Source organism: Ornithorhynchus anatinus, chromosome 6 (assembly GCF_004115215.2).
Source record: "Ornithorhynchus anatinus isolate Pmale09 chromosome 6, mOrnAna1.pri.v4, whole genome shotgun sequence".
Classification (NCBI taxonomy): Eukaryota; Metazoa; Chordata; class Mammalia; order Monotremata; family Ornithorhynchidae; genus Ornithorhynchus; species Ornithorhynchus anatinus.
This window is the reverse complement of record NC_041733.1, coordinates 43,414,940-43,438,133: the sequence shown is the minus strand read 5'-3', so window position 1 is coordinate 43,438,133 and position 23,194 is coordinate 43,414,940. Positions and strand designations below refer to the sequence as shown.

At 61.3% G+C, this 23,194-nt stretch overlaps 1 protein-coding gene and 1 non-coding gene across 2 annotated transcripts in view; both read right to left on the bottom strand.

Moving 5' to 3' along the window:
- Nucleotides 1-13,916: 13,916 nt before the first annotated feature.
- Nucleotides 13,917-14,054, bottom strand: LOC114813056. Its single transcript, XR_003760668.1, has one exon. It is a non-coding gene; the product is annotated as a small nucleolar RNA SNORA7 (small nucleolar RNA).
- Nucleotides 14,055-15,614: 1,560 nt separating this feature from the next.
- Nucleotides 15,615-23,194, bottom strand: part of ABCB7 (ATP binding cassette subfamily B member 7) — a 68,154-nt gene continuing 60,574 nt past the window's right edge. The window contains exons 15-16 of the mRNA XM_029067283.2: nt 22,079-22,186; nt 15,615-18,923 (exon numbers count right to left, since the gene is read on the bottom strand). Coding sequence (XP_028923116.1) covers nt 18,711-18,923; nt 22,079-22,186 — 321 coding nt within the window. The 3' untranslated portion in view covers nt 15,615-18,710. The remainder of the gene's footprint in view (nt 18,924-22,078; nt 22,187-23,194) is intronic.

Here is a 23,194-nt window from a genome sequence, read left to right as displayed (position 1 = left end):
TGAACGCTCTCTACGCGCACAACACCGTGCCGGGGCGAGAACTGCAGAGTCGGCAGGCGTGAGCCCAGGCCTTCGGGGAGAATACGAGACTCTCCTCGAGGGCCGAGGTTCAACCTCGTCCTCCATCTAACCGTTTCTAACCGCAAATTGGACGGGACCGACCTCCGGCTGCTCTCCCCGTCCCCCGGGCGACGGAAAGGGAAACGACGGTTGCGGTTCAGTCGGGCACCCGGGACGTGCCGAGCGCCGCGCTCGACGCCGAGGGAGACGCGAGGCAACCGGGTTGGGCACGGTCCCCGTCCCGCGTGGGGCTCGCGGTCCAGACAGGAGGGAGGACGGGTACCGAATCCCCATTTCACAGATGAGGGCGCCGAGGCGCGCGACGTGCCCCGGGTCACTCGGCAGGCAAGCGGCGGAGAACCCGGGCCTCGAGGCCTGCGGCTCCGTGGCCCTTCCCCGAGGCCTCACCGCTCGCTGGAAGTACGGCAGGGGAAAGGGCGGGTAGCGCACAGACGGGGAGGGAACGGGAGACTTCCGGTCTGGACCATCCCGCGCCCTGAACGGCAGGATCCCGGTGAACAGAATCGTTGGCGTGTGAAGTATTCTTTCTCCGATGATAACTGTGGCACCTGTTAGGCGCTTACCGTGTGCCAGGCACTGCAATAATGATCTCGGTTAAGCGCTCACTATATGCCAGGCACTCTTCTAAGCGCTGGGGCGGATGCAAGCAAATTATCGTCGTCGTCTCTGTTAAGGGCTTCCCACGCGCCAAGCCCTATACTGCTACAAGCTAACCAGGTTGGGCTCGGCTCCCGCCCCCCACGGGGCTCACGGTCTTGATCCCCATTTTGCCGAGGCACGGTGAAGTGAAGCCACCTGCCCAAGGTCACGCAGCAGACGGTGGCGGAGCTGGGATCCGAACCCAGGTTCTTCCGCGCCCCCCCCCCCCCCCCCCCGCCCGGGCTCCATCCACCAGGCCAAACTGCTTCTCTCACCGCTGTCCCGGGGGGGGGGCGCTCGGGCCCGCCTGCTCATTCTGGCACCAAGGAAGCGCTTAACGAACGTCCTGTCGTCCTCGTCACCTCACCCCCTCCCACCTCCCCTCGCTTCCCTCTTTCCACAACCCAGCCCGCACGCTTCGCTCCTCGGGTGCTAACCCGCTCGCCGGGCCTCGTTCTCGCCTCTCCGGCCGCCGCCCCTCGGCCCGCGTCCCACCTCTGGCCCGGAGAGGCCCCTCTCCTCGCATCTGCCGGACAGTTACTCCCGCCGCCCCCCTCCGAAGCCTCGCCGAGGGCCCATCTCCTCCAAGAGGCCTTCCCCGACTGAGCCTGCCTCGCCTCTTCCTCTTCTCCCGCTCCCTGCTGCGTCACCCTGCCTTGCTCCCTTTGCTCTTCCCCCCTCTAAAACGCCTGTCGTCTTATCATATGTTAATATATTATGTATACAGTTATCACTATAGATTATACGACTATTGTATACTGATTGCGAACACCACGTTTATTTCTAGTGAGGCCTGCCCTCCCCCCCCCCCCCCCCCCCCCAGGCTGTGAGCTCGTCGTGGGCACGGACTGTCCCTCTTTATCGCCGTACCGTACTTTTCCGAGCGCTTAGCATCCGATAGCATTCACTGAGCGCTTACTATGTGCGGAGCGCCGTACCGAGCGCTCGGAATGGACAGATCGGCAGCAGATGGAGACGGCCCCTGCCCTTGGACGGGCTTACCGTCTGCGCACAGTAAGTGCGCGACAGATATGACTGTGAACGAAGGACGCTCTATCCGTGCCGCGTTCACCTAAAGACCCCTACTGATCGCAATAATAATAATAATAATAATAATAATGATAGCGGTATTCGACACGTGCTTACCGCGTCAAGCGCCGTTATTATAACCGCGGTCTTTTTAAGCGCTTACTACGTGCCCAGCACCGTTCTGAGCGCCGGGGTAGATACGAGGTTATCGGGTTGTCCCACGTGGGGCTCCCGGTCTCAGTCCCCATTCTGCAGGCGAGGGAACCGAGGCACAGGGAAGCCGAGCGGCCCGCCCGAGGTCACACGGCGGACGAGCGGAGGAGCCGGGATTAGAGCTCACGTCCTCCGACTCCCAAGCCCGTGCTCCCTCCACTAAGCCGAGCGCTGGGGTAGATGCCAGCTAACCGGGTCGGCCACGGTCCCCGTCCCCGCCGAGTGCTTCGTAAACACCGCCGTTGCTATTGTTACCGCGGTGGGACTGTCCCGCAGATGCCTCGGAGGCGTACCTCCGAAGCTCTCGGGGCGTGCCTCACCCCGGACTCTCCCGTCTGCGGCCCCCGGCTCATCCCGTTCCCCCGGCCCGGATTCCTTCCCCCCCAACCCCAGATCCACCGGGCCGCGGCTGGCCCCCCCGTCTTCCAAACCCGCCTCCTCCCCGAAGCCATCCCCGATGAACTCCCACGGCCCCCGGGCGCCGCAGCCCACGTCACCCGTACGACGGTGTCGGCGTCCGTTGAGCGCTCACGGTGCGCAGAGCACCGTTCTCAGCGCTGGGGGGGGGGGGGGGGATGCGGGGTCACCGGGTCGTCCCGCGTGAGGCTCACGGTCCCCGCCCCCATTTTACAGACGAGGGGAACCGAGGCACCGGGAAGCGAAGTGACTCGCCCACGGTCACGCAGCCGACGAGGGGCCGAGCCGGGATCCGAACCCGTGACCTCCGACTCCCAGGCCCGGGCTCTCTCCACCGAGCCACGCCGCTTTTGCGTTAGCGGTAGTATTATTTTATCCGTTAACTATTCCTCCATTCGTTCGACGGTATTTACCGCGCGCCTCCTATGGGCGGAGCACCGCGCTGGGCGCTCGGGACGGACAGTTCGGCAACGGACGGAGACGATCCCTGTCCACCGACGGGCTCAAAGCCAACGCCTACAGCGTGTCGCCGACGAGAATCGCGGTGCTCGTTAAACGCTCAGCGTATACCCCGTAGGCAGGCTTGGTACGCGGCGTACGCCGAGCACCCTTCTGAGCGCCGGGGTGGACGCGAGTCCATCGGGTCGGACGTAGCCCCCGGCCCGCGGGGGGCCCGCGGGCCAAGTGGGGGGGGGGGGGGGGGGCGAACGGAGATCGAACCCCCGTCTGCGGATGGGGAGACCGAGGAACGGAGAAGTTAAACGGCTTGCCCGAGGTCACGCGGCGGACGCGTGACCGAGCCGGGACCCGGACCCGGGTCCCCCCGCCGCCAGGCCACGCGGCGTCCAAGCGTCGATACAAGGCGATCGGTTCGATAATGACGATTACGGCGCTTTCTATACGCTCACCAAACGCCGTTCCGGGCTCTGGGGCAGATGCGAGCTAATCGGGCCGGACACGGTCCCCGGCCCCTGTGGGAAAAGCAGGCGAGGCGGGAGGGAGGACGGAGTTGGAATCCCCATTTTACAGGCGAGGGGACCGAGGAACGGAGAGGTGGGTATTTATTAAGCGCTTACGATGGGCAGGGCACCGGTCTAGGCGCTGGGGCGGATACGGGGTCATCAGGTCGTCCCGCGCGAGGCTCCCAGTCCTCCTCCCCGTTTTCCAGATTGAGGTCGCTGAGGCCCAGAGAGGTGAAGGGACTCGGCCACGGTCACACAGCCGACAGGCGGCGGAGCCGGCACGAAGCGTAGGGGAAGCAGCGCGGCTCAGTGGAAGGAGCCCGGGCTTCGGAGTCGGAGGCCACGGGTTCGACTGCCGGCCCCGCCGCCTGTCGGCTGGGCGACCGTGGCCGAGTCACTTCGCTTCTCCGCGCCTCGGTTCCCTCATCCGGAAAACGGGGGATTGACCGCGAGCCTCACGTGGGACGGCCTGCTCACCCCGCCTCTCCCCCGGCGCTTAGAACGGTGCGCTCTGCACACAAGTGAGCGCTTCACGGATGCCGGCGTTATTATTATTAAGTTAAGTGACTTGCCCGAGGTCACCCAACGGGCAACGGGCAGAGTGGGGACTGGAACCCGGGTCCCCGGCCCGTGCCCCTTCCACGACGTCGTGCCGCTTCGGCACTGAAAGGACGCGTACCGTTAAAGCAGAGATAGCTCTTGGACGTTTCGGTCGTTCTCGGCACCGGGACGGCGTCCCGCGCGATCATCTTCCACCGACCTCGGGGGCCGGGCACCTAGTCGGTGCTTGACAGAGAGCGCGGTTTCGATAAACGCTAACGACGGCAGCGGTCAGGTCCGTGGGTTCGAATCCCGGCTCCGCCACTCGTCGGCTGCGTGACCGCGGCCGAGTCACTCGGCTCCTCTGGGCCTCGGTTCCCTCGTCTGTGAGACGGGGATTAAAACCGCGAGCCCCACCTGGGACGACCCGATCGCCCCGTTATCTCCCCCGGCGCTCACAACAGTGCTCGGCCCACAGTAGGCGCTCAACGAATGCCCAACGTCATCACGACCTACCCCGCGACGGGCGCTGCTCTCCACGCCGGGGTAGGTACGAGCCAACTGCGCTGACGACGGCGGCGGCGGTATCCGCTGAGCGTTTGTTTACCAGGCGCCGGGCACGGCGCTGAACGCCGCGGTGGGTACGGAGCAGATCGGTTCTGACGCGGTCGCTGCCCCGCCTGGGACTCGCGGTCTTCATCCCCATTTTACAGATGAGCTAACCGAGGCGGCGAGCGGTCAGTCAGTTGAGCCTACTTACTGAACGCTGATACTGGGGGCACCACACCCAACTGGGCGCATGAGATGTGACGACAGTCACCGGGCTCTGGGGCACTCTGAAGTCGGGCGGGGACGGGGGGGACGGGGGGGACGGGGGACTCGTCCCTGAAATCACCCCGACAACCTGGCCTGGAGTCCCCAAGCAGCGTGGCTCAGTTGGGAAGAGCGCAGGCTTGCGAGTCAGAGGTCATGGGTTCGAATCCCCGCTCCGCCACGTGCCAGCTGACGGTGGGCGAGTCCCTTAACTTCTCTGTGCCTCAGTGACCTCATCTGCAAAATGGGGATGAAGACCGTGCGCCCCACGTGGGACAACCCGATTCCCCTGCGTCCACCCCGGCGCTCAGAACGGTGCTCGGCACCTAGTAAGCGCTCAACGGATACCGCCATCGTCGTCGTCGTCGTCGTCGTCGTCGTCATCGATCCCGGCCCTGCCACCTGCCAGCCGCGTGACTGCGGGCGAGTCACTTCACTTCTCCGGGCCTCAGTCACCTCACCTGTAAAACGGGGATGGAGACCGCGAGCCCCGCGTGGGACGACCCGATCACCTCGTATCCCCAGTGAATCCCGGCTCTGCCCCCTCGGCGGCCGTGTGACTGTGGGCCAGTCACTTCACTTCTCTGGGCCTCAGTTCCCCCGTCTGCAAAATGGGGTTGAGGACCGCGAGCCCCACGGGGGGCAACCCGATTCCCCCGTGTCTCCCCCAGCGCTCAGAACGGTGCTCGGCTTAACAAACGCCAACAGTGCTTAGAACGGTGCTTTGCACATAGCAAGCGCTTAATACCACAATTTATTTACAACAAGAAACAGACACATTCCCTGCCCAAGGTCGCCCAGCGGAGTAAACGCTGCCTGTTCTCTTGTTCTGATGTCTCTCCCTCCCCTTCTCGGCTGAAAGCCTGTCGTCGGGTAGGGATCGTCTCTCTTTCTGGCTGAATCGTATTCTCCAAGCTGTCCGCGCAGCGTTCCGCACACGGGAGGCGCTCAATAAATACGACCGACCGACTGAAACGGTGGAGCCGGCATTAGAATCCGGGTCCTCCCGACCCCCGGGCCCGTGCTCTACCCACTAGGCCGCGCTTCTCCTCCAGGTTATTAGGTCAAGGGTGTCCAGCGGGGAGCACCCGGGCTGGGAAGGAAGGCGCCGGGGTCCCCTCGGGAGTCCCGCGTTCACTTGAGGGAAGCGGCAGGTACGGGGGAGTTTCTTAATCGGGATTCCTCTTCGCCCCGGCCCCTCTGCCCCTTCCGGTCTCTAGACCGTAAGCGTGTTGCGGGTAGGGAGTGCGTCTCTTTACGGGGACGCACCGTTTCCGAGAAGCAGCGGGGCTTGGCGGGTGGAACCCGGGCCTGGGAGTCGGAATTCATTCGTTCATTCCTTCAACGGTATTTGCTGAGCGCTTACTACGTGCAGGGCACCGTACTGAGCGCTCGGAACGAACGGGTCGGCAACAGACAGAGACGGTCCCTGCCGTCTGACGGGCTTACGGTCCCATCGGGGCGAGACGGACGGACGGGGACGATGGCGATAAACAGAGTCCGCAGCAGCGCTGGCGTTGGTTAAGCGCTGACTACGTGCGGAGCGCTGTTTCAAACGCCGGGGTAGATACAGGGCGATCAGGCTGCCCCCCCGTGAGGCTCACGGTCTTAATCCCCATTTTACAGACGAGGTGACTGAGGCGCAGAGAAGTGAAGGGACTCGCCCACACGGGGCTGACAGGCGGCGGGGCCGGGATCCGAACCCACGTCCCCCCCCCCCCCCCCGCCCCCGACTCCCAAGCCCGCGCTCTCTCCTCTGAGCCGCGCCTGCGGGGACCTGGGTTCCGATCGCGGCTCCACCTCTTGTCCGCCGGGTGAGCTGGGGCAAACCACTTCCCCGGGCCTCGGTTTCTGTAAAACGGGGAATGAGACCGGGAGCCCCACGCGGGCCGGGGCCCGCGTCCCATCCGATCACCTCGCGTCTACCCCGGCGCTCAGAGGAGTTCCTGGCACCCAGTGGAGTGCTTCAAAAATACCACGATCATCACCATCGCGCCGCGTCCGTCCCGGAGGGAGGGTCCCCGGTTGCCAACTGTCCCTTGCTGGCAAAAGTCCCGCGGAACAGGCGGCCCTTAGCCACACTCTGTCCGGGCCAGCAGACGGGAAACAGGGCCGGGAGCCAGAGGCCCTCGGGCCTCGAGGGGCCCCGGGTGCGATCTGCACTCGGCATCCATCGACGGCATCCACTGAGCGCTTATTAATAAGCGCTTACTAGGGGCTTCTAAGCGCCGGGGGAGACACGGGGGGATCGGGTTGGCCCACGTGGGGCTCACGGACTTCGAATCCCCGTTTCCCAGGTGAGGGAACTGAGGCCCAGAGAAGTGAAGCGACTCGCCCACGGTCGCCCAGCTGGCAGGCGGCGGAGCCGGGAGTCGAACCCGTGACCCCCGACTCCGAAGCCCGGGCTCCTTCCACGGAGCCACGCTGCTTCTCGTGTGCAGAGCGCTGTGCCGAGCGCTGGGGCGGCTCGGCGGCCCCCTTCCCTGCCCACGCCGGGCTTACGGTCCGCGGGGACGTTAGTATAAATCAATTACGGACCACCTTCGTGAGGGCTGCGGGGGGGGAGGCGGGGAAAAGAGGGTTGAATCCGGGAAGGCCTCTTGGAGGAGATGTGAGGCCCTGAAGGTGGGGAGGGAGAATATGGGACGGGAGGGAGATCCAGGCCGGGGGGAGGGTTGGGAAAGGGGTCGGCGGCGAGGTGGATGAGATGGGGGGGGGGGGGTACAGCGAGCGAGCCGCTGCTAGGGCGAGGGAGGCGGGCAGGCTGTAAATATCCTATCTGTTAAGTTAAGCGCTTACTATGTGCCAAGCGCTATTTTAAGCACCGGGGGGGGGGGGGGGATACAAGGCAATCGGGTTGTCCCCCGTAGGGCTCACAGTCTTCATCCCCATTCTGCGGACCACTGAGGCCCAGAGAAGTGAAGGGACTTGCCCCACGTCACCCAGCTGACGAGGGGCGGAGCCGGGATCCGAACCCACGACCTCCGACTCCCCGGCCCGGGCTCTTTCCGCCGAGCCACGCTGCTTTGTGACCGCAGCCCAGGTTCTCGGGGTGACTTCAGGGACAAGTCCCCCCCCCCGCCCCGCCAGGCTTCTCCTCCGTAAAACGGGGATCATCATAATAATAACGATGTTGGCATCCGCTAAGCGCTTACTACGTGCCGAGCACCGTTCTAAGCGCTGGGGGAGATTCGAGGCAATCGGGCTGTCCCACGCGGGGCTCACGGACTTCATCCCCATTTCACAGCTGAGGGGACCGAGGCAGAGAGAAGTTAAGTGACCTGCCCAAGGTCACACAGCTGACAAGCGGCAGAGCCGGCGTTCGAACCCATGACCTCCGACTCCCAAGCCCGGGCTCTTTCCACCGAGCCGCGCCGCTTCTCTACACGAAGGGGACGAAGGCCGTGAGTCCCAGGCGGGGCAGCGACCCAGGCTCTGGGCGCGGTGACTGCCTGGACGCCTCCCTCCCCCCCTTCCCCTCCGGCTAGGCCAATCTTGGAGGGACGGAAGTGAAGCGACGGTCCGGAGGGGAGATTTTATTCTCCCCGAGACCGCCGAATGAAACCCTCCGGAGCTTTGGGTTAACGGCGCGTTGGATTGTTCTCACGTACCCTCCCAAGCGCCCAGCACAGCGCCCTGCGCACCGTACGTGCTCGATAAATACCACCGAGTGGCCGACCCCCGCAGGCCCCCGGCTCAGGCCCGTGGCACGACGAGATGACCTCCTTCGCGACACCTGGCGGGGGCCCAGGTCCGCCCCAACCTAGGCCATTTCTCCCTCTTACAGCAGCGTGGTAACCGTCAAGTCCTCGTTAGGCGGTGAGCACTCTTCTAAGCACTGGGGTTGATAATCACCGGGGTAGCTGTCGAGCGCTCGCTCTGTGCCCAGCCCCGTACCGAGCACCGGGGCAGATACGACACAGTCCGGTTGGACACAGTCCCCGTCCCGCGCAGGGCTCACGGAAGACGTGAACTGAGGTACCGAGAGGTGGGACGACTTGCCCGCTTATTCCCCCCCCCCCCCCCCCCCCGCGATTCACAGTTGAAGAGGGAAGGGAGAACAGGTATTTGCTCCTTACCTCACAGATAAAGAAACTGAGGCCCAGAGAGGCTAAGTGACTGGCCCAAGGTCACGCCAACTGCAGGTCCCGCGGCCCTTTCCGCCCATCTCGGTCCGGAGCCCTACCGTTCTCCCCCCCCCGCCCCGCGGAACCTCCCGGATGCGAACCCTCTAGACGACAACGGGGGGGCGGGGAGGGTGGCTGTTATACTGCCGTGCTGTATCTCCCCCGGCGCTCGGCCCAGCCCTCTCCACCCAGGAACTGCTCAATAAATACGACTGGTCGGTGAGCCCCGCTGCTGGGGAGACCCAGAACCCGAGGCTGGGGTGGAGACGGAGGGAGGCTAGGTGCTGCGAATGTAAAGGGACGGGCTCGTTATTAATAGCGGTGACGATGACGATCACGGTACCCGTTAAGGGCTGACGACGCGCTCGACACTGTGCCGAGCGCCGGATGTAGGCAAATCGGTCCGGACGCCGTTCCCGTCCCGCCTGGGGCTCACGATCTCGATCCCCGCTTCTTTACCGATGAGGTGACCGAGGTCCAGACAATAATAAGGGTACGCGTTAAGCACTTACTACGTGCCGAGCGCTGCGGTGGACACAGGGAAATCAGTCTGTCCCACGTGGGGCTCACGGTTCCACCCACCCACTCTGGACCGTAAGCCTGCTGCGGGCAGGGAGTGTGTCTTCTATTATTCTATCGCTAAGCGCTTAATATAGTGCTCGGCACACGGGAAGTGCTCAGTTGTGAGACACGCGCCTGATAGAGGGAGTCCGCCCCGACGGGGGGGTGGGGGGGTGGGGTGGGCTCCCTCGGCGCTTAGCACACGGTAGGACCTTACCAAACACAACGGTTAATCATTAATAATTGCCGTTAAGCACTTGCCACGCGCCGGGCACCGTACTAGGCGCTGGGGAGGCCGGGGGCAGTGATACGGGAGAACTGGTTCCCGTCCCACGCGGGCTGCCCCGTCTTGCAGATGGGGAAACCGAGACCCAGAGAAGCGAAGCGACTTACCTAAGGTCGCACGGCAGACGAGCGGCGGAGCCGGCAGGAGCACCCAGGTCCCTCCGACTCCCAGGCCCGGGCCCTCTCCATCGGGCCGCGCCACGGCCGCCGCGTCGTCGGCGTCGTCGTCCCCGCCGCGTCCGCCGGCTCCCCCGATCCTCCCTCCGGGTCCGGACACTGGCTCCGCCCGGGCCCACGGTCCCCCTCCGGGCGGAAGAGGGACATCTCGGGCCTCGACCGCGAGCGGGACGGGATATTAAAAATCAAACTCTCCCTCCCCGCCGCTCGGGATCGAAACCCATCCGGATGGAAACGTGCCTCGCGGGAGCCGGCCCTCGTCGCCGGGAGGTCGGCGGTCAGGAGGCGAGCCGGCGCGGAACCAGTCGGTGCCAAAAACTGGCGGGCCAACCGTCCCGAGAGCGGCTTCTCCGAGCTCCACGCGGCTTCCGATTTTGGTCGGCGTGGCGAGTCAGAGTTCGGTGACTCTCGGCAAGGCGGCCGGGGCCGAGTCCCTTCCTCGCCGCCTCCGTGTCCCTCCAGGGAGCGGGGGCCGTCCCTTCTGTTTCTGGGGTGCGGGGCGGCGGAGACCCCTCGTTTTTCAGGACCGCAAACCCGTCCAGGTGCACCCATCCCACCCCTCGGCCCAACTCCGGGTGGAAGAGAACACATCTGACCGAAAAGTAACGAAGAGCGACGAAGATCTGTGTTGAGCACTTACTGTGTGCCGGGCACCGTAGCGGGCGCCGGGGTGGATGCGGGCAAATCGAGTTGGACGCGGACCCCGTCCCATGTGGGGCTCACGGTCTGGATCCCCGTTTTCCAGATGAGGCCCGGGGAAGTGATCCGCCCAGGGCCACGCAGCGGACAAGTGGCGGAGTCGGGATTAGAACGCCCGACCTTCTGACTCCCGGGCCCCGTTCTGTGATCACCCTGGTATTCGTTCGGCGCTTACTAGGTGCCGGGGTAGATACGAGGTCATCGGGTTGCCCCACGTGGGGCTCACGGTCTTCATCCCCACTTTACAGATAAGGTAACTGAAGCGCTGGTATCCGTCGAGCGCTTACCATGCGCAGAGCACTGTTCGAAGCGCTGGGGGAGATGCGGGGTCGTCGGGTCGTCCCACGTGAGGCCTTCATCCCCATTTCACGGACGAGGTCACCGAGGCACGGAGACGCGAAGTGACCTGCCCCGGGTCACGCAGCCGACAAGCGGCGGGGCCGGGATTTGAACCCACGGCCTCTGACTCCCCAGCCCGTGCCCCTGCCGCCGAGCCCCAACCCCGTGCTGCTCCTCCGCGGCGGCCTTGAAAACGAGAGAGCCGGAGGGTTGGCCAAAAGGGCCCACGGCAGAGAGGGTGGAGGCGAGTGGCCTGGGTGGAGGTAGCTAATCCCGGCTCCGCCTCGCGTCCGCTGGGTGACCTTGGGCAAGTCACTTGGCTCCCTAGTACGGCGGCTGGCACGTACTGGGCACCTAACGGACACCGTAATTACTAACGCAAGCCCTTCCAGGCCGGATACTCCTGCCTTGTCCTTCCACTTACCGCTGTGGTTGTTATGACATTTCTCATGCACTTCAATGCCAAATGCTGGGACAGATTCAGGAGAATCGGGTTGGATGTGGTCCCTGGCCCAGGTGGAGCCCGCGGTCTGAGAGAGACGGTACCGCGCCCTCGTTTTACAGACGAGGAAACTGGGGCACGCAACCGTCGAGTGGTCTTTCCGAGGCCGCGCCGCAGCCGGGGGGCAGGGCCGGGGTCGGAGGCCGAGCTTCCCGACTCCCTGTCCCCCGCCCTTTCCGCCGCACCACGCTGCTTCTTTTCTCATTCCCGAGGAGGGGAGGTCAGGTGTCGTCGTCCCCATTGCAGAGATGAGGAAACTGAGGCCCAGAGAGGTTAAGTGACTTGCCCAAGGTCACGCAGCAGGCCGGAGGCAGAGCTGAGACTCGAAATCACGGCATCCGATTCCTACGTCTGCGGCGTCGGGACACCTGGGCGTGGAGTCCGGGGCTGAGGGATAGGGGAAGGAATTTACCGCCGACTTGTGATTTTTCCGTCAGCGATGGCTCGTCCAGGGTCACCCCAGCGGGCAAGTCAGAACCCAGGCCTTCGTACTCCCAGCTCTGGGCTTCTTGCATTAGGCCGCGCGGCCCCTCTGCGTACGTAAGACCCTCGATAGATATTGCCGGTTGGCCGGTGGGCCCAACGCAACCGATTTCAATGTGTCTTTTTTTAAGAGTGGTATGCGTCGAGCGCTTACTGTGCGTCAGGCACTGAGACCGTAAGCTCCCCGTGGGCAGGGAACACGTCTACCAACTCTGTTGTGCTGCTCCGGTGCGCTCGCCCGAGCGCTTAGTACGGTCCTCTGCGGGCAGTAGAGTCTCTACAAACACCACGGATGGACCGGGGCACCGTTCTAAACGCCGGGGCTGATACAGGTCCATCGGGCGGGACGCGGTCCCCGCTCCCCGTGGGGCTACCGTCCAGGTAAGGGGCGGAACGGGAATTTCACACCCAGGCCGGCCACACGGTCAGCGCTTAACAAATACCATCATTACTTTACAGATGAGGCACAGAGAAGTGAAGGGACTTACCCAAGGTCACGCGGCAGGCGGAGCCGGGATTAGAACCCACATCCTCCCAAGCCCGTACTCTCGCCGCTACGCCACGCCGCTTCCCCGTTAAAGCCGGAAGCGGGACGGACACATCTCAATCCGTCGACGGCACCTACTGCCCACTTGGAGTTGGCGCAGGACACTCCGAGAAGCACCTGGGCGGCTACGACGGAGTCGGCAGACGTGATCTTCGTCCCTGAGGAGCTAACGGACTGACGGGAGCTACCAGGGAGGCTACGATCGGTCACAGGCTGATGCATGACGGGCGGCACCGATAAATGCAGAAATGATCCTAATGAGTCTCCCGGTATAAGCAGGAGGGAAGAACAGGCCCTTAATCACCATTTTACAGAGGAGGAAACCGAGGCACACAGCTGTCAAGTCACTGGCCCACAGTCACGCAGCAGGCGAGGGGCAGAGCCGGGATTAGATCAGCGGATGGAGCACGGGCCTGGGAATCAAAAGGACCTGGGTTCCGGCCCCAGCTCCGCCCCTCGCCCGCTGGGAAGTCGCTTCACTTCCCTGGGCCTCAGTCCCCTCGTCCGTAAAACGGGGATGAGCACTGGGAGCCCCGCGTGGGACTCTGATTGGGTCCGACCTGGTTACTCTGTGTCTACCCCAGATCTCAGAAGTGTCCGGCACACACTAAGCGCTTAAAAACAAAAAACCCATAGAAAAGACCAAAAACCGTGAGACCAAAGGACCTCGGGCAAGTCACTTCACTTCTCTGGGCCTCATCTGTAAAACAGGGATTGAGACTGCGAGCCCCACGTGGGACCAGCCCGATCTGCTTAGCGTTTCGTACGGCGCCTGCCACCGAGTAAGCGTCTGATAAATAATCATTAGTCCATCCCCCCCCCCCCCCGCCTCTAGGCGTAACCACCCCCCAGATCACCCAGGTCAGACGGTCTTCCCTGTCCTTAAAGGCCAACTCGGAAGCCTGCCGCGGCGTCCCAGCCCCCCCGACTCAACAAGACCTCCTTCCCGTCTCACCTCCGATCCCTCCTGCCGCAGTGGAGGCTCTCCTCGTTCCCGTAATAGCGGCGACGGTGCCTTATGTAACGGTAGTGAAGTATTAATGCCAAGTCGTCAGGAGTCTGGAGAAACACTACAGTCTGTTTGCCCACACCGACGTCTCGCAGCAGATTACACGGTGCCTGCCAGGGAGCCCCGGGATCTCCGGACCCGGAGCCGAAGCCTCTCCCCTCTCCGGGGCCTCGATGCCGGGCGGGAGCGGGAACCCGGAGCCTTGAGGCGGGGACGTTGCAGCCCCCGGCTCGGGGCCCGATTCGCCCCCGCAGCGGGGAGCGGAGGGGATCGGACCACCGCTGGGGAATCTTCTGCCGTCGGGTCCCGTGGCGACGCCGCGGAGCGACTCCCCCGCGGCGCCCCGCCTCCATCCGCGGTGGTCCCGGTGGTAGATCCGGAGAGTCTCCTCGGTCAAAATCCGGAAGCGGTATGACCGTCGGCTCCTTCCGCGCAGTCGACTTGAATCCCCGCCCTCGACCCTCTCCCGGGCCGCCAGCACGGGTTAGTTTTGACCTGTGGCAGACGGCCTTCCGCTCGCCAGCCACCGGCCGGGCTAGGGACGGAACGGACGGGCCTCTGCTTGACTCTCCCTCCCGTAGTCGAGACTGGTAGAGTACCGGGGACTCTCCAGGTGCGACCCTGAGAGGGACACGGAGGAGTGGCTAAACGATAAGGGGCAGACCCAGGTAGTCACGGCCCGGCCTCCCCGGGTTCCAACTTAAAATTAAAACCCGCTGACGACCCGGCTTCGGTTCGGTGATCCGTCAGGGGGATTTACGAAGCACCTAAGTGCGGGCGGGGCACCGTACGAGGCGCCTGGGAGAGTCCGGTGCGACGGAATCAGCGAATGCGTTCCCTGCCCGCGACGGCAAGCTCGCGGCCTAGAGGGTGATGTGATGACGGTGACGATTATGGGTAATAGTTAAAAATGATACGTGCGATGACGAGGGTGTTGGTTAAGCGCTCGCCATGTGCCAAGCGCCCTTCTAAGCACTGGGGTAGGTACGAGGTTATCAGGTCGTCCCACGTGGGGCTCACGATCCTCATCCCCGTTTTACAGATGAGGTACCCGAGGCCCAGAGAAGTGAGGTGACTTGCCTAAGATCACACAACAGACGAGCGGCAGAGCCGGGATCAGAACCCATGACCTTCTGACTCCCAGGTCCGTGCTCTACCCACTACAGGAACTGAAGTAGTGTCCTGGGGGGGGGACGGGGGGGGGGGGACACGGGAGGGGACGCTCACTCTTTGCGACCGCTGAGGGCGGGGCTGAAATGACGGCTTCGGGAGGCCCGCAGTGAACGTTCACTAAGTGCTTACTGTGTGAAGTGCGAATCCGGATCCTCTCGCTCCCTGAAGGAGCTAGAGAGAAGGATCCAGAGATTTCTTGGCCCACCTCTCGTCCCTTGGCCGACCGTCTCTGCCCTTCGGGGGTCTCTCCGAGGGGTGGGGAGGAAGGAGGCAGTCCCTGGAGGGTCGGGATGACCCCGGCCACCCTGAACCAACAGACGCAGACGTTATCCACGGCCCTTCCTCCGGAGATGGATCCGCTCCAGAGAAGCGACAGGGCAACGTAGCGGATAGAGCCCGGGCCCGGGAGTCAGAGGGACCTGGGTTCTAAACCCGGCTCTGCCACCTGTCTGCTGCGTCGCCTCGGGCAGGTCGCTTCACGTCTCTGGGCCTCTTATCTGGAAAATGGGGATTGAGAATGCGAGCCCCACGGGGGGGGGGGGGGGGGGGGGGGGGACGGTGACTCTGTCCAACCCGCTTCACCTGTATCGGCTCGGAGCGGCGCCCGACGCGTAGCAAGCGCTCAACGAGTACCGTGATTACTAGGGAGCGTGTCTCCTGTCATAGTGTACTCTCCCAACCACTCAGTACAGCGCCCTGCACCCAGTGGGCGCTCAATAAGTACGACCGACTCAGAAAGGGGGGCGACCGAAACCTACCTCCCCACCGAATGCCGCTATTGCCTAACTCCAACTGCAAGCTCTGTAATTGCCATCACTTTATCCTTATTACTGAGCTCTGTACACAATTACTTCCTCTCTGAAACCATTCCAAGTCTTCTCCTCCTGTGTGACGCCAAGAGGCTGCGCTGCCAGAGAGCGTCTATTAATTATCTTTATTCTTATTCTGGTGTGTGTGACTGACAAAATATCAGTTTTCCCTGGGAAACGCAGGCAGGGTTGTTTCAACAGGACACCCATTTCTATTCACAAAGAGATAAGTCATTTATTTAATAACAATTATCTACACGGATTAATGTAAACAATAAAAAACGTGGTAAAGAGGTCTCCTAGATAAATCTTAAAAAAACAGAACAAAAACCAACCGGTTTTAACCGGATCGCACTGGACGGTTTGATGTTGTCGTTTTCCCTACGTGTCTCCAAGTCAAAGTTCCGCGTCCCGGGGTGGGGAAGGGGAGAGCTTCCAGAGACTGAGTTTCCAGCTCGTCTGGACCCGTGAATCCCCACCGGAGCGGACGGGATCGGGCTGGGAGAAGAGAGGGAGGAAGCAACACGTATTCTTTCCAGTTCTGGATCAGCTGGGGCTGATTTTCCCCGGAAGCCCCCGAAAGAATGCCCCGATCACAGCAATCCTTTGTCTTTCAAATAGGGCGGCGGGGGGGCCGGGGGGCGTTTTTACACACTGAAACCCGTGCGAAGCCTCAGCGGAGAAAAGAGGAAGGCCGGCTTCACCTGAAGGTGGGAGAGAAGGTTGGGAGCCCCAGATTGATCAACGGGCGAATCCAGGGGAGAAAACAGGGAGCCCGGACTCCTGTCCGTAACGACGGGACCGGTTTTGGCAACCCGAGGGTTCAGATTGAGTTTGGACGAGAGTCGCCTTATGTCTGAGCAGCCTCTGCCTCCACCTTCTCACGCGAATTCTCCGACGAGTGGGTCTGTCCCGCGAGCAACGACGCGCGCGCGGCCACATCGGCTTCGCCAGGCCTGAGCGGAATAGGCTTGGTTCGCCGAGATCCCCCGGGGAACGGGCCCGGGAAGCTCTCGTTCGGAGCCCAGACGCCCCCGTCTGCGGTGGTTCGGCCCGGCCGGCTCCTGCGGGGGGCCCGAGGCCATCCGGGGCCCCCTCCCCGCTGGACGGTCTGCTCATTTGATGAGGGGAGGCAGAGACGCTCCGTCTCCAGGGCGGTTCCCGTCGGGGGCCCTGACCCCCCGGCTGTCGTCCCCCAAAACTCAGGGGGGGGGGGGGGCTCATGAAATATTTTGGGGCTCGCAGGCCAAAGCCTCCTTCTTCCTGAAAAGCGGTCCCAGCTCCGAGGCAAATGGCTTTCAGGATCTCTCTCTCTCTCACGGCCGAGAATCCAGGATCAGAAGCCCAATGGATACAGCCTATCCCACGGCCCGGGGACACTCCTCCCACGGAAACCACTTCCACTGTCCCCAAAAGGGACGTTCTCTCCTCCCGCCATATTCCAACAATCCCGTCTTTCCTGAAACTGCTTCTGCCTCCTGTTCCCACGTGCGTTCGGATCATTTCATCTGCCCAGTTAGTTACACTTAAAGGCCCCCTTCTCCTTGGCTTCTTCACTCCCACCCCATCGATTATTCAACTAAGTTCCACCTTCCGGCAGGAAATGCTCAGAAATGCCTTAACAGGGGGAACCAGAAAAACAGGATCCCTTCAGACCCTTACCGCAACGTGCTTCGCCCACAGCAATCACGGAGGATCCAAACCAATAAAAATCAAAGCACCCGGACTTTCCTCGGAAAAGGATAAAAAAAAAAAAAAACACCTTATTAACTATAATTTGCGTTTCACTCGCCAAACACTTCAAGGGCTGCAAAAATTCTTTAATCTGAAAGTCCGCGGCTAGATTAAAAAAAAAAAATCCCATTGGAAAAGAAGGGGACTCTCTAACGAGTCCGTCGCTATCTTTAGCTAATTGTTTCTGGCAGGTAAAACTTGATTAAGTCAATGGGATTTCTCCCCGCTGTGGTGTCAACCTTAAAAGAACACATCCAATCACCGAAATAATAAAAGAGAAGACCTTACCTAGAAGTCTCGCTCGACTGTCAACGTGGATTGGCCGGTCTGGGCCGTGCCCAGAGAGGATACCTAACCCTCAACTCCCCCAGCGCTTCCCTGATTAGAATTTTTTTGAAACTGTAATGGAAGCCTCTTTTATCCGCACCCAACCAGCCCGTATCCTCCCCTGTCCGGGTTCGAACGGTGGAAGAGAAGGAACGGAAGTGCTCGGGCTGCTTTCGGCTACGCTCCTGACTCTGCCGCTCACAGCTCCCGACGAACGTGACGCCTCTTCGGGCCAGGCCTTCCTAGATTCCTTCTGGCACGGGAAAGGCCACATCTCATTCCCCTAGGCAGTCGGAAGGCCGCCGGACGGACACCCAGTTGACGGCCTGAGGGCACTCTCACCAACCCCCGAATCCGAATCCCGGGTTCTGCTTCGGCCCCGGCGCGTCTCGAGCGTCGGTGCTCAGAATGACACCGCGCGGGGCCCCGTCGACGTCGAGCTACAGAGATCTGCTCATCTCCTGCCTGGGGAGCGGGGGTGTTTGGGGGGGGGGGGGGGAGCGACGACGTCCTCGCTTAACACCTTCCGACGTCCGTCGCGTTTTTCTCCCGGCAGGATTTCTGCTTTAAAAGTGTGTTTTCGGGCAGCTCCTGATGGGGACTGGAAGAGGGAAAGAAGATGAAGGATGGCTGTGTCCTGGACTGGAAGCCATGGTGAGCTCTTCCCCCACCCCCTCCGCCCACTCCCCCCTTTTTTTTTTTTTTTTTTTAAAGACGAACTCTCCTCAATCCAACCGTCGGTACGAGGAACTACCGGGTGATGGGAAACGCGTATCAACCGCAAAGCGTAAAGCGGCGGAACCAGTACCGGAACCGCCCGACACGCCCCAGCCAGAGACACGGGTCCAAGTCGTTCCGTCTTCGGCCCCACCGGCTGGACCCCGGCCACGGCCCCTCGATACAGGGGGCAGGTCCACCGGTGGGCGTGACTTCTGACACCCCCCGCCCGCCCCCCGCCCCGGATCGGAAAGATGAGAAGGTCTCCGGGGGGGGGGGGACGACAAAAATGAATGAAGAAGACTTCATTAAATAGATTTTTGACAGTTGTAAAAATAAATTCCTTTGGTTAAAGACACAGTACCCCAGAGAAAGATTAAGAGGAAAAAAGAAAGGGAACGTTCTGATTCTTGTTTTTAAATACAGCAGGAGTTCCACTCCAGTGCGAACGGGTGCCGCCATTTCACTCGGAGATTAAAAATGGAGAGTGAAAAGCTGGAGGAATGCTCGGAAGTGCTCAGTGGCACTTAGCAGGAACAGTTTCCGCAGCCTTTCACGCTGTTGATGATTTCTTCCTGAAGCTTCTTCCTCTCCTCCTCTTTGGACGTGTTCTCTCTTTTCTCTTCCCATCTGGAGTCGTTGCTCAGTGCCCGGCTGCTCTGGGCGTGCCACATTTCGGAGTAGATGCTGCCGGGCTTGGCCAGGAGAACGCTGTGTGTGCCACGTTCGGCTATTCTACCCTAAAGACACAAAGGCGAGGTCAGGAGGAACGCAGAAACTCGATGCTGCCGTATGACGGCTCGACGGAGGACCCTGGAGCAGTTTGGGTTTTTTTTATGGTATCTGTTGGGCACTTTTCCAAGCACGGGGCTAGAAATGACGATAACGGTATCTGTTTAGCGCTTCCTACGCGACAGGCACCGTTCTGAACACCGGGGTGGATACGAGCAAGTCGGGCTGGACGCAGGCCCTGTCCCATATGGGGCTCACGGTCTCAATCCCCATTTTACAGATGAGGTGAACTTACTTGCCCAAGGTCACACAGCAGACAAGCGGCGGAGCCGGGATGAGAATCCAGGTCCTTCTGACTCCCAGGCCCGTGTTCCATCCACTGGGCCAAGCAGCTTCTTTGATACAAAGTAATCAGGTCGGACACGGTCCGTGTCCCGCACGGGGCTCGCGTTCTTAATCCCCCATTGGGCGTGGCGAGGCGAGGAGCGGCATGGTAGTGAATCCCCATTTTGCAAAGGAGGGAACTGAGGCACGGAGAAGGTCACACGGCAGGCAAGTGGCCGAGCCGGGATTAGAAAGAATCCGGGTCCTCTGACTCCCGAGCCCAAGCTTTTTTTTCCCACCGGGCCATTTACCGGAGAGAAACGCTGACGCCGCAGTTCTTTGATTCAGTCGTATTTACCGAGCCTTTACCGTGCGCGGAGCACTGTACTAAGAACTTGGGAGAGTGTAGCGCGACGGTAAACAGAGGCCCGCCCCGCCCGCAAAGCGCTCACTGTCTAGAGAGTTGGTGAGGGGGTGGAGGTTAAGGGATGTGCAAGATCCATCGGGGAAGGCCTCCTGGAGGAGAAGTCACTCATTCAACAGTACCTGTTGAGCGCCTACTATGCGCGGAGCACTGCGCTAAGCGCTCGGAACGTACAGATCGGCAAATGAGACGTCGTTTCAGAAGGGCCGCGAGAGCGGTCGTCTGCCGGATGTGGGGTTCCAGGCCGGGAGGGAACGTGGGAGCAAGTCGCCGGGATGCCGGTACTCTCCCAAGCGTTTCGTACAACGCTGCGCACACAGGAGGTGTACCGTCGATATTACTGACGGCCAGACTGATTCGGATCAATTCGTCGGTGGGTTATCTGAGGGAGAGACCAGGCCGCGGCGAGAAAGGTAGGGACGAGAGACGGCCCGGAAGATCGGAGGTCCGGAAGGGCAATCCTCGTGTGTCCACACGTCATAATCTGAGTCCCGGGACAAACCCGAGAGCCACTGGCTCAGCCCGGGAATGAGAAGCCAGTGACCAGGGGTCCGAGTCCAGGAAGGCTACCTGAGAAGCCGCACGGGGCTGAAGGTCACTCGTTCTAAGGCACGTGAGCGATCTGGGAGAAGCGGTTACTTCGATTTTCCTGCCTCTTACACGTGGGACAGGGACCGCGTCCAATCCGCGTCCCCGGTGCTTAGAACAGCGCCGGACACAATGCGAGCGGCTGCACTCTCCCGAACGCTTCACACAGCGCTATGCACAGAGTAAGCACTCGATAAATACGATCGAATAAATACGCTCTCGCCGTCTTCAAAGCCCTTCTGAAATGACCTCTCCTCCAGGAGGCCTTCCCCGCGGGATCTCGCACGTATAACCAAGATGACGACAATAATGAGAATAATAAAAATCTGTCTTGTGTTCGATTCGCCGAGCCAAACGACGAAACGGACAGCGCCGTCACCTGATCGGTAGTTTCCGGGGGGCTCAGGAGAGGGAAAAAACCAAACCGAAACAGAAACACCTCCTTTGTGTTCACTTCAAAATGAAAAGATTTCTGCACGGCGAATCTGCTTCTTCCCGCCACTACCTATGGGAACCGTGGCTGTGAGCTGGAAACCTACTTAGTGGGAGGAGAGATTCCAAAAAGCGGGATGTGCCTTTCATTCGCCACCCGGGGACGACTGTCGTCGCACACGCTGGGAGACGGAATGGGTCTCGTCCTTTTAATTGCTGCTCACCGGGGCTGGACCTTTACAGAGACGCCCAGAACGACGATGACTCCGGACCTGCTCTAAGCCTCATCTGAATGGGGGGGGGGGGGGTTTTACGGGAAGCAACATGGCGCGGTGGATGGAGCCCAGGTCTGGAAGTCAGAACGTCTCTATCTGTCGCCCAGTTGTACATCCCAAGCGCTTAGTACGGTGCTCTGCACGTAGTAAGCGCTCAATAAATACTGCCGAGTGAATGAACGTCGTGGGTCCCGATCCAGGCTCCGCCACTTGTCTGCTGTGTGACCTCGGGCAAGTCGCTTCACCTCCCTGGGCCTCGGTTCCCTCATGTGGAAAATGGGGATTGAGACCGTGAGCCCCACGAGGGGCAGGGACTGTGTCCAATCTGAATACCTCATATCTACTGCGGCGCTTAGACAAGGGCTTGGCACAGAGGAAGCGTCTAACAAATACCATCATCGTCATAATGACGGGAAGCATCACCGGGGAAGCAGCGCGGCTCAGCGGGAAGAGCCTGGGCTTCGGAGTCAGAGGTCACGGGTCCGACTCCCGGCTCTGCCGCTTGTCAGCTGGGTGACTGTGGGCGAGTCACTTCACTTCTCTGTGCCTCAGTTACCTCATCTGAAAATGGGGACAAAGACTGCGAGCCTCATGGCATGGGGGGACAACCTGATTACCCTGGATCTACCCCAGGGCTTAGAACAGTGCTCTGCTCACAGTAGGCGCTTAACGGATACCAACATTATTATTATCATAAGCTAAGGAGCCCGATGCCACAGATTCCCCTCAGAGCAAAAGAGGATACGGAGCTTTTAATGACTATACACATATCCTGGGAAACCTGCTTTTCTCATCCCCGCATTTCTTGCTTCCTCAGCGCGTATCTTTTGGGAATCTAGAAAAACAGTAAGTGGGTTCAGGCACATTCTGCTCCTGTCACTGAGCCGCGTTACCGGCTGTCAGAAGACGATGTTAAAAATGGAATCTCGAAAGCGCTTATCGGGGTTCGGCTTGAACCTCGGGCGAAGACCTTCCGCACGTCCCGCTAGAATCGATTTTTAAGTTACACACGTGCACGCCCCCGCCCGCCCGTCCCCCCCCCCCCCCCCGGGGACCCCACAACTAGAACAAACTCAAATGTCACTGGGCCGCTGAATTCCCGGGGATCACAGTAACTCACCTGATCCAGGACGATGATTTCGTCGGCGTCGATTACCGTCGACAGCCGGTGGGCGATGAAAATGGACGTTCTGTGTCTCACCACGTCCCTCATGGCGCCGAGGATGTTCTGGAAGTTTGGGCGGGAAGGAGACAGACACGTTTGATCGTCTTCGAGACCCGAGCGGCTCCCGAGGGAACTCGGGACGCGGCAGCGCCTTGGCGAGTCGTCTCCGGAGGGGTGACGGGTGCCCCTGACCAACAGAGGACGGGAGCAACCCCGGAAAGAGGGACGGGAGGAAAGAGGCCGCCCAAATCAGGCGAGGAGCCATTCCGCTCCGAGATTTTACCCCCATCCCAATGGGGAGGGAAAGGAGAGTCCATCTTTGGAAAAACCTCTGAAGACGGACAACCTTCAGAACCCTGGGGACGACGAGACCTCTCCGGGCCGTGAGAAAAATGATACGATCCGAAGGCGTCGTCGGAAGAAGGATGGGAACTACCGAGGAGATACCCTCGGTACCCTTCTCCTCTGCCCGGATGCCAACGTGTCCCGGGGGACAGGCTAGGGAGTGTGTCTATTATTGTTCTGTACTTTCCCAAGCGATTAGTACAGTGCCCTGCACACGGTAAGTGTTCGACAGATATGACTGAGTGAATATATGAATGAACGAAGATCAACCGGTTCCCCGATTCGGGGGTCTCGGGGCCCGGGGAAACAGCCGGCTGGGCTTGGTCTGGCCACCTGACAACTAAACAGGGCAACGGGAGGGAAAGGAGGAGGGCGGCACCCCACGGATCTCGAAAGAGAGCCACAGAAGAGTCCAACGTGGCCCAGAGGGGATACCTGCTCCTCGGGGCCAGTGAATCCGGGTTTGTTCCCTGCCGGTGAGGGCCACCCCAACAGAACTAATCGGTCTCTGAAGAAGAGGGGCGAACCCGGGGGCGGGGAGGCCTCGGGGGCGGAGCTCAGAGAATAACCGAAGGGCCCCGGGGCCTGGGAGGACGACCGGCAAACGGCATCCGCCCGTCAGCCGCCGCCGAGGCTCCGCGCTGAATGCACGGACGTGGTTACGAAGTGTGAGGCGGTTGCCGGGGTAGTGCCATGACATCGGTGTCACAACATCCGACGCTTCCC